The sequence below is a fragment of the Hermetia illucens genome, chromosome 4, assembly GCF_905115235.1.
Source record: "Hermetia illucens chromosome 4, iHerIll2.2.curated.20191125, whole genome shotgun sequence".
In the NCBI taxonomy this organism is placed as follows: domain Eukaryota; kingdom Metazoa; phylum Arthropoda; class Insecta; order Diptera; family Stratiomyidae; genus Hermetia; species Hermetia illucens.
The window spans coordinates 101,016,368-101,027,621 of NC_051852.1; the positions used below are offsets into that span (position 1 = coordinate 101,016,368).

Below are 11,254 nucleotides of genomic sequence, written 5' to 3' on the forward strand. Positions count from 1 at the left end.
GAGAAGAATTTGGTCCAACATTGAACTTAAGCAGATCAGACAAGATAAATTCCCGAAAGATATCAGCTACGAAGCAGATAATGCAGGTTTGGCGCTGAAACGAAAATTCATGTGCATCGAAAACAACAAATGCATCGAAACAGCGCAATATTTTATATCGCCTTTGAATAATGTTGCTGCAGCAAAATATACCAAAACCTGGATGGGGGCTCTGCGTACTTTGTAATAATCAACTCTACTAGGCTAAAAAGTAGATGGAGCCTTTGTCAATTTACAAAAACTATTTCGCTCGAAACATCCTACGATAGGATCAAAGCACTAACTGCAAGCCAATGAGCTTGGTAGTCCTGATATATTCTTGGAGATGGGTAGTCAGCAAGCAAAATTTGTAGCTTTTATCCGCGTTTGAGGGGAAATCCCCGGTAAAATGTTCGATCGAAGAAATCTATGAGAAATCCTGCGACCGTTAAGCTTTAAGTAAAATCTGGTATAATAAGCTGAGATGGGCGTGTCATCTAATCCATAAAGGTGAAGATGATCGAGTCCGGAAAGTCTATAAAAGTAATATCTATGGAAAAAAGCAAACGTCGCAAACCCTGCCCCAGGGAAAGCGATAACGTAGGACTGACTGGACAGCAGGCCGTTGCCACGGATGTTGAATTAATGAATTCCGGGGGGAAAACTGCGATTTTTGAAGCTCATCCACCTTTAGTCCGAGCTGACTACACCATCCACGTACCGGCAAGTCGCAACATCATTAGTTCAACTCTGGACATGGAGGACCTTGAGACGAGGATCGGAGATAGTTTTGTACGTAAGCATTTATTACAAATATTCACCAGCTATAAAGATGGCCATAAAATTCTCGCTCACAACCTAAACAAATGCGGACTCTTCAGACGTACCTGAGAGGCCGAACTGAACGTGGATAGCGAGCTTTCAGAATGCTCACAATACTTATGCAAGTCTTCCTGATTTTCGACAGGATAAACTTTGGAATACGCTTGTTAGGTTCCAACAGGAAAAGTGTAATGTGTCTAGTAGCATTTAGGTTCTATCCCCTCTTATTATGAGAAGTTTGTTCCTAGTTTTTGGAGACAATCTTAGCCAATGCGACAGACACTCCAATTACTGGTTCCGGTCCGATTTGGAGGAAATTGAACCCACTTTTGCTAGGGCATCTGAAATTTCATTTCCCTCTACATAGCAGTGACCGTATTGAATCTAGAAATAGAGTTCAATTAGTTTCTACATTCCTGAACGATTTTCGGATGATCAAAGGACTACTCAACGCCGTCAATACAGCCTGTCAATCGCCCAGGTTGCCTCCTTAGGATCGCATACACTTCAGCCTGAAAAACCATTGCATATTGTCCCAAAGGAAAAGTTCACTTCTCGTTTTTACTCGAGAGGTAAAATCCTGCTTCAGAACCTTTCTATTCTGTTTTTTAGCCATCAGTGTAGAAGACGCTACCAATTTCTCTGAGATTTCTAAGTGTTTTCTATGTTTCAGGATAACTTCATATCTTCTACCAAACAGATGTATGTGGACCCGAGAATCCGAAAGCATTGTAAGAACTCGATTCGGTTGCCCCTTCCCTTTCGTTGTTTCCCATAGATATGTATAAATAAATTAGTCTATGATCTGCTCTCATTGCGGTGCTTTTTATAAATAATGAGTAATGCATCTGGAACTTCGCCAGATGTTGTACTCATGACAGCGGCATTGCAATGCGACTAGTTTACAGTGAAAAGTTTTTTGTCTCACCTTAACCCACTACAATACGGACGCATAAGTGAAGACCTGCCTAATGATAGCAACGTATATCCACTTTACCAAATGAGGCCTGAATCTCACTGTCGAGGCAAAGGTCTACTTGTATACCCCATAAGCTCTGTGAGCTCGTTACATCTTTACCATGCCTGTGACACCAACTGTTATTCAAATCAACGGCTGGTTTTTTATTTTGCGCACAGCCACACCCTCAGCATAATAATAATAAGCTTAAGGACATGAAGATGATATTAATTCTCAAACTTAAGAAATCTACCTATCTTGAAAGGAAAGATTAATAAATCCAAGTAATATATACATTCCCAAGTTGTCATTTCATTGCAGGCAGCACGCCTTCCATAAACGCAAATCCAAGGAGAGGGCATTCCACAAACTGATAGCAAAAATTGAGAAGACAATATCTGAAAGGTAATACGCTTTAGGTTCTTGCATATCGATGTACTTTATGCTCTACATAGTTCGCAGCGGGTGGTGCAGTAAGACAGCAGACCGCGGTTGATCAACTGTGATGTTTACATTGTGGAGTGGAGAATGTGGGTTATGACTTTCAATTTCAAATTTCGCAGCCGAAGGTCATCTCAGTAAAATGAAAAAAAACTGCTCGAACCTCAGTCATTACTGTGAAATTCCCTTTTGACCACCAACACAAGAACGTACAGAAATTACTGAGTTCATGGACAAACACTGTATCTCAATTGCAGCAACACAGGACACGAAGCTCTACATCAACTGGTTCCTTAACTTTTATGTTACCACATATTCCAAAAAAGGCACACTTTTAACGCTGGTGGAGGACAATTTGCCAAACAAGGCAACTACTACCTGAAATTGACGAGGACGGCCCGAAGCACTGGCTCCATATATTCAATCCAGAAATGTTAAGCTCGAAATTTTCTATCTACACATACCACCAATATCCAGCTGTCCCGTCTATTAGAAATTCATTTCGTCTTATGGTTCGCGAGATTAACACTCACCATGAATTATAATAAGCCGTATATCGCCCTCGCACAAATGGACCGCCAAATACCTGCTTGGCCGACCATTCTTTGAGTAGTTTAGATATAATTAGTTCCAAATTCGTAGAATTAAACAGGATGTCCCCAAAGAAGGAGTATTAATGCGGATCCTATTCAATCTGTATCTATCAAAGCGATGTAGGGGCTTTGATAGATACAAATTGAAAGACCTGGAAGCATAAGCTATGCTAGTGACTGCTCAGTTAGGCTAAAGGAAATAATATAGTATTTCCAACATATAGGTTCTGATGAATAAATACCTGCACAAACTTAACACTTTCTTCATCAACAAGCACTTTAAACCGGACTGGACCGAAGAAGCACCTAGATATATCAATAGGGAATCAACCTATTCCTACCATTACTACAATAAAATCCTTGGTTTATTGTCACATCATGCAAACAGTGTCGGCATGTGGCATTATACAATAGCCATTCTCGTACCGAGAAGAAAGTGCATTTGGTGTCGCCGTTCGGCTGGTAGACAAGCAGTTATTCTATCCCTAAGGTGCCATTTTGCAACAAATTAGGATACAGCCCATGAAAGTATACTACCTTTTCATGTTCTAACAATATACTCACTCTGGTTGCCTAAGAGCCCCCAAAATACCACACTCGATCGTTGACGGTTAATGGTCCATGTCAATTTACCTCCAGGCATACTCCTTCCTATTAGATTCAAACAGGTTGCATTTACTTAAGCTAGACTAAAGAGGCCTAATATTTTTACAACACGCTCTTTCACAAAGGCAGACTCTTTCCTCGGTTATTGCGCAGATGAAAGGTTTTCGTCTGCCCGGCCTATAATCAGACTTCGCAACCCAACACAGTGGTGTATATATGGCGGCAGTAATCCCTTATGCGTAGTGCATTATCCAAACTTCCACGCCATCGCTGTCAATATCCTTCAGCTCCCCCCACGATTTTCCCAAAAGCTTGCACTCGCCACACAACTCTAGGGCAACCCACTCATCGGCCTTCCTGGGATAGTAGGTTCCACTGCATGACATAAACTAGGATGGAATTGTCGTCCTTCCTCAATGCTATTCACAACTACTTCGCAGACATAAATTCAATAACAGTGCCGGTCATTTTGCAGGCACTGCTCCTACATTCATAGTAGCACAGAGAGAACATTAGCACGAAACAGACTGAACTTGATGTTGGTGTTGAGATAGTTCAACTCCCAAAACAAGGAAAATGCATTTAGCGTCGAGCGACATCAAGTTTAGTGCCACGGTTGGCAGAAACGATATTTCGAAGATATACACAATGTAGGCATAAATACGGTTAGTAATTTGAAATGGCATAACGTTGAACGAAAAATGCTTTTTTCATTTCTCGAATGAGGAAGAAAACAATTCCAATGAGCTGTGCATCTTCAAATTGACCGCGTTTATTATTGATACAGAGCCGTAAACGCTGGGGTCGCTTAGTGATACATATGCGCCCAGTATCTAATGGCATTTTTGGTTTCTGCGACGATACTTCCTATGAACGATTCAAACTTGGCATGCATTCCGAATCCAAAATGTCCCATAATTCGGAATCCAGCGGGTTCAGGTTTGCGCTTGCCGATGTACAGTCTTCAGCACGAATAAATTCTGAAACATTGTCCGTTAGCCATTTTTGACAACGTTTCGACTTATGCGCCAGCGCAGAGTCTTGTTAGAAGATCCAATGTTCACCGGCGAAAAAAGGATCATTGAGTGGCTTGACAGTTTCTTCGTAAATTTTAGGGTGGTTTTGACTCCAGTGGTTCAGAAATGGTTGAAAGAAGTGGCAACTTTTCAGGAGACTTCCCACCGAACTATTACGAACAAGGGATGGTAAGCTCGTCGAACCCTTGGGGCTCTGTCTTTGGCGTAAAATAATGACCACGGGTTCGGCTTGCATTTATTTTTTTCAATCATAAACATTTCTTGAACATTTTTGTTTAACTTTGCCTTTTTCAATCTTTTGATTCTGGGACGCTTCAATCGCGGAGTAAGAAAGTGCCCAGTATATCGTTTGAAAGCTTGTGTTCGCAGGGAATTGCCCTGAATGCGAGAAACGGTTCCTGGTGCTAAATTTATATCAGAGGCTATGATTTTTATGGGTTCCGATTAATTCTCGACCCCACCACCTCAACCACCTTTTCTGTACGAGCAGAACACATCCGACCGGCTCTAGGCCGATCAACGGCATCGCCTAGTCCTTCGTAACGTTGCTTAACAGAAAAATCAGCCGTTCCTTCACTTTAAGCGGGCATAACAACGACTGTAATGACGCGATGTCCCGCCTTTAACAAACCAACAATAGTTACGCGAACGTGATTCAAATTTCACTCCACCGTGTCGATTGCTACTATGCGCGGCCGAATGTGTATGGCGAGCGGCAACACTGTTACCGCTTTCCATACGGCATAATTTAGTTAGGCAGCGCCGTTGAAAATATTTGTAGCTAGCCTGTGTACAGTTGAGAACCTCGGTTTGGTTAGTGTTTGTCTTCATTCCAAAACAGCTTGCATCATTTTCCAAATCTAAAACCATTTGGCCAAGTTCCATAAATAGATGACAGAGCAAGAAGAGCAGTAGTCGTATTGTTGGAGAAACTGTAACATTGAAGCCCTCCACGTCAGTTTCTCCGGAATGTCCTTCTTCCATAGAGCATCCCGGATAAACTCTCTATTCACAATGACGAAAGCTTTCTCGAAATCGACAAAAAGCAAATGGAGCAAAAATCGAAACTCCACATAACGCTCCACAATTATTTGAAGAGTGTCAATGTGGTCAATACAAAAGGATCCAATGCAAAAACCAGTCTGAATTCTGTCAATCAAACTTTCAGGGTGTTCCTTAATGCGTACCAGGATAATTTTAGTTAATATCTCTGTGACTCTCTCACTCTCTGGGTAAAATTTCAGACTCCCTACATTTACAAATGAATAGGAGTGGGAACTCTGCAGAGATACCAGGGGATGCAGGTAAAAGTTCATAGCAATGGAACTTCAGCACGTCACGCTCACACCGTTCACAGTCATCAACAGAGCTCTCAGCTTCATACGCTTATCGATCTATCTCGACGTTTCCGCAATCAGCCAGGTTTTATAACATCCTTTTGGGGCGCCGCCGACAGCTTCACCCGCACCAGAGACGAAGGCACTTTTAATAACGACGCAGTGCTCAGTGTTTAGAGTTTGTGCCGTTCGTGCCCTCCTGAACCACAAGTAAGTGACCTAGAAAACTCACAACTTGGTAATTTGTTATTACACATTAAGGATAATTCGGAACTTGAGTTAACAAAAAGTGGATTTGTGAGGAGAGTGTATGTATTTGCCATTGATATGGTGTTGTCGCTGCATTTAGTTATCTAGTTATATTAAGAAGGATGTCGCCTGAAAATAAGGAGGCCGCGGGGCTTTCTACGGGCCTAACCGTCATTTCGGTTAAGGTGCCACGATTTTGCGTCGGAACCCGGAAGCGAGAGAGCGGTCGCGAACTCGTTCAAGGTCCACCACGACAAATGCCCGTTGCGATCCGCATCGAGCTCCAGTGGTACCATCGTAGCTTTGAAGATCCGGCCAGTAAATGTACCAGCCCATGCAGCGCGACTCCACAAAACTGAGTTCTCTGGGGGACGCGGCGACGCGACCCTATAGTATACAACCCCCATAGTAGTAACTATCGGATAGAAACGGGAGTAGAAGTCTCAATCCTCCCCGTTTCAAGACCCAACAAGCAAGTAGGCGTAAGTCTTCGCTGGGGTAGCACTTTTCGTGTCGCTTCATTTTAGCTGACACCAGTGTCCCCATATTAGATGCAGACTTCCTGTGTAACTATGGGCTACAGTATACAGATAGATCCCACAATCTTTCTTAGGTAGTCATGGAAAATTTCAACCTGCCCAAACAACACGCTTTCCATCATCTTTAAAGACGTTGCCGACCCATGTATTCCTGTCTGGCCCTAAGACCAAAAAATTGCGGGAGGTTGTGTGGCTTCCAGAAGACATCCAATCGCCTGCCCTTGAAGGCAGGTGGTTCACTATATTCACGGACTATAAACCTCTAACTTTTACCTTAAGCGGGGGCCCGACAGAACGTCTCCCAACTTCGGCAGTTAGCCTATACCGACCAGGTTACTTTGGAAATTCGACGTGTGTCCGGTAAAGACAACTTAACTGCTGGCGCTTTGTCTCAGATCTCCGAGAACAACATCCCAGCCACAGTGGATTTTTCGGCAATCGCTCAGAAGGAATACAAGAGTAAGCAGTACCCAATTTTCAGCTCACCTTCCTCTATCTGCTTCGAGATCTACAAAAAGGGACTTAGGGAAGACATTCTGGTCACTTTGCATAAGTAAGTGTTTTGTCCGGTGCACGCCCTTGCATCCCCGCATTCGGACAAAGAACCCACTAGCCTCCAATAAATATTTCTGGCCATTCATGACCAAGGACTTGAATTCTTGGGCCAGAGAGTACATCGCATGCAAACATTGTAAGGTCACTGGACATACTAGGAAGCTAGTATGTGTATTCCCTAAGTCAACAAAATGCTTCTACACCATACACCTCGACATTGTAAGCCCCTTGCGGGACTTGCATGGCGACAAGTATTGCCTCACGATCATTGATCAGTTTACGCGGTGGCCTGAGGCAATTCTGGAGGAAATTACAGCACAGCCATATGCTGGGGCTCTAAGCTGCGCTTTGATGTTCCTGCTATAATCACCATAGGTCAAGGTATGCACTTCGAATATACTCTTTTCTCAAAGATCTGAAAGCTCCTTGGATTCAACCGAAAGCGAACAACCGCATACCATCCTCAATCCAATGTGATGCTAGAACATTGCTGCGTTTGCTGCCAGCCCTGCTGACCTGGTGTACGAGGAGAACATACGACTTCCCGGCAACCTAGTTGTCTACAAGAGAGACGGGTTTGAAAAGACCAGATCATTGAACTTGATACAGGAGGCCATTCCCAAATTAAAGTCGTCTCCACCATCTCATCACGCGCAGCCAGCGATCCATACCCTTGGAAGCTTGGAGTCTGCACCTACGTTGTGGTGACGGCACTGGAAGGAAGCGTGAGCTCCTGGTTCTTTCGATGAAACCCCTCGGTTTCAGCTGGAAGCGGAGTGCTGCAACAGAGCGATGCTAGGTGCCAGACGGGCATGCCAATGGCCGGAAAGGGAGCAGGCAGCCATGTGGCCGGTGGAAAAGCGGGACGGGCAGGGTGATACCCGACAGAGAGTTTTACGTTTTACAAAATACCGAGCTAAACTTTAATAGTTGACCGTGATAAAATGAAATACAATTAGTTTCAGAGTTTTATTTTTTCTAATCAATTAGCACTGGCACGTATAGGAAATTGAGTTCTTTTTTTAATTTTCTTACCCGTATGCATTGAAGTAGGTGTTGCAAATATTTCTCAAGCAAAACTACATTTCCGCACAATAGCAGGTTTTTTAATCATATCTAACTAAAATTCTTAAACTAATAAAAGAATAAAGACATTTTAAAGTGATTTAACGAAGGAATAGTATTTCACTAAATCAGCACCTCTTTGTTGCGCACTTTTGCAACACAACTCATAAATCTACTTGTCATTCCTTTATGGCTGATCTCATTGCCAGTTCATTGTAGGTCAATCGATGTATCTTCGTTTATAGGTAGTGCTGCACAATTGTGATGCTTCTAATCTGAACCGAAATCTTGCTAGCAAAGTCTCATCAGTAGCCGTTAATAACAGTATGACAACAAAAAGAGGGGTATCGTCCAAAACTCCACCGTATCACTTCGCATAGGCCTAGAATGTCCGGCATATATCGCCGGAATCCTCGCTCAAAAGCGAACATTCTGGGGTTATCGATATTGTTGTCAGGAAGCATGAGCACATTCCAGAAAGCAATAAAAAATCATCCAAGGCGCTGTTGACGTTTCAGTAGGAACAAAGTTTCTAGACTTGCGGTTTCCTCCAGGGCAGAGGCAACTCATCAGACGCTGCATTACTTCTGCCCTGGTAGCCGCCTAACCGAAATGGCTTCAGGGTGGTATTCGCTCCCTTATATAAATTCAAAAACAAGACATGTCTATAAATTATATTCAGGACAAAACCGCCTGATAAAACTCAGACCTAAGTTGGCCGCATCTATACTAGATTTTATTTGGGAAAAAAGTTTCCTAATATGCCATCTGCCTTTACTAGGCGCCCTTAGATCCACGAATGTCTACAAACGCTCAGACAGAAAACTGTCTAAATAGACTTAACAAACGTTAACCCAAAGGGTCTGAAACATAATGCCTAAGTTCTTGAAACTACAACTGGCCCGATTTCCTCAATTTACCTACCAACCTAGCTACAGCTAACGTCCATGTTAACAATGTTTATTGCCGTACATGCTATTATATTGCATGTACGACGGTATAGATACCCAATGGGCAATGGTTCTTAATACTGATAAAAACATTACTTTCCCAAAGTCAAATTGCCAAGGTGGAAATTTCGTTAGATATACGGAGAAAAAACAAGGGACTTAGATGATTGCGAAAAGGTAGATTGCATACCCACAACTATAATTTTCATATTTCAACTTACCCTCCATTCGAGCTATAATCAAATATGAGCTTATCGCGAGTCTAGTCTACTACAAGATAAGTCGACAACACTACATAATTTTGCTTCAACCAGAAAACCATTAAAATGGTATCACATAGTGACTAGTTGAAAGTGAGAATACAGCGAGGCGTGACCGAATTTAATGCAGCATTATCGATAAAGTCGAGAGAGCTATTATTTTCTAGAGGTCACAGAAAACTTGGAGAAAATCACAGTAACTTTAGCCTCTGTGTTGCGAATATAAAACACTTTTAATAACTGTGAAGCCATTATCATCGCTTGCATATTCAATAGCCGGCAAATAAGCAAAACTGGGCTATTATCGAAAGTACATGATTGCGTTGAGTGCAGCGCAAAGCTGTAAACCGGTTGGTCTACTCTGTAAAGACAGAGATTGTGAAGTGTAAGCACTCAAGGCGAATTAATGTTCATGGTTCATATTGTATTTTGGCACACTTTCAGTTGGCCATTGAACCCATGGACCCTGCATCTGTTCGGTTCAACTGCATGAACAAGTTATCATTTAAGCACACTTGTCGATTGGGCTCAGAGCTCAATTGCCGACTTGTATTGTGAAACATTGCATGGGACTATGATTAGGACGCTCGTTAAAAGGAAAGTTTATGATGGGGGTAACAGCACAAAACGAGGTCACCCCCCTTAAGTGCTAGCACTTCTAAACCCTTATTTATTTGTTCATCACACTGATTTTTACCTTGTACCACCCCATTATCACTTTTACAATTTATCAGAGGCAAATATGCTGTTTAATCTCAAATTCGGTGCTCGCTTCACTTATCGACCTCGGGCGCCGCTGGTTTGGCTTCGTGTGACGGAAGCAATTTATGTAACAGAAATAGATTCTATCCACATCAATATACTTCCTGATCGCAGCATCGCATCGTGCGGCTGGCAGACGAGATGATAATGACCTAGAAAACAGCGACAGGTGACCGCTGCCAACTACCGCTTGCTCGAATATTTTTATCTCGCGCTCTTCAATTCGCGGGCGCATAATTTTAACGCAACTGGATGAGCTGCCGACTCTCGCGACCGGCATTGACAATGAAATAGCAATCACCACATATTAGAGGACTTACCCCGCCAATCCGGCGAAGATAAATTTGTTCAAGCTGGAGGACTTCTGGGCTGGAGGAGGAGGCGACGTTTCCTGTTCTGGTTTGCTCATCTTGACTGAAGTCTAGCTACCACTTGTATCACACACTGAGATTAGAAGGTCCGAATGTAATTTCGACGAAAAACTGGTTTTTCACTTATCTTCTCGTCAAATAAAATAAAAACAAAATTGAACTGCAAATAAGCGCCTTCCCACCAAACGGGACCCAAATATCCTCACACCCCACACCGACGACCGACTAACGACAACTGTCAGCTCGACTTCTACTTAGCGACTACTAGAATCCAACTCGAATCATACCATCAGAGCGAGAAGGTAATCTGTCGCTATCCTTATTGGGCGTATAGAGAAAATCGACTTGAAATCCTAACAGCTGATTGGAAAGATTCCTTTCAATTGTTTTTGTCCCAACAGCTGATTTTTCGGGAGAGGGTCCGACTTAGAAATTTTTGGAGACACCTTTGTGAAAGGAAAGGTTATGCACATCAACTTTTGATGAATATTTACTTTCTACGAGTTATTTTAAACTTTTGTCAATTTAGGAAGTGTCGTGATATGCTTCAAATAATTATAAAATTGAGGAAACGCTAACTACGAACGAAATTTGTCGCAATGAAATTCAGAGGCTTTAAATCGTTGGAATGTGTTAATATCTGATCCACAATAATTAACTAGACTCACGTTTTTAATTCAAATCGAAAAGC

General features: G+C 42.5%; 1 protein-coding gene across 1 annotated transcript in view; it reads right to left on the reverse strand.

Annotated features, from left to right (window-relative positions):
* LOC119654213 (mitochondrial 2-oxoglutarate/malate carrier protein) overlaps positions 1 to 10,827 on the reverse strand; it is a 37,417-nt gene extending 26,590 nt beyond the window's left edge. The window contains exon 1 of the mRNA XM_038059425.1: positions 10,513 to 10,827. Coding sequence (XP_037915353.1) covers positions 10,513 to 10,601 — 89 coding nt within the window. The 5' untranslated portion in view covers positions 10,602 to 10,827. The remainder of the gene's footprint in view (positions 1 to 10,512) is intronic.
* Between the last annotated feature and the right edge of the window lie 427 nt (positions 10,828 to 11,254).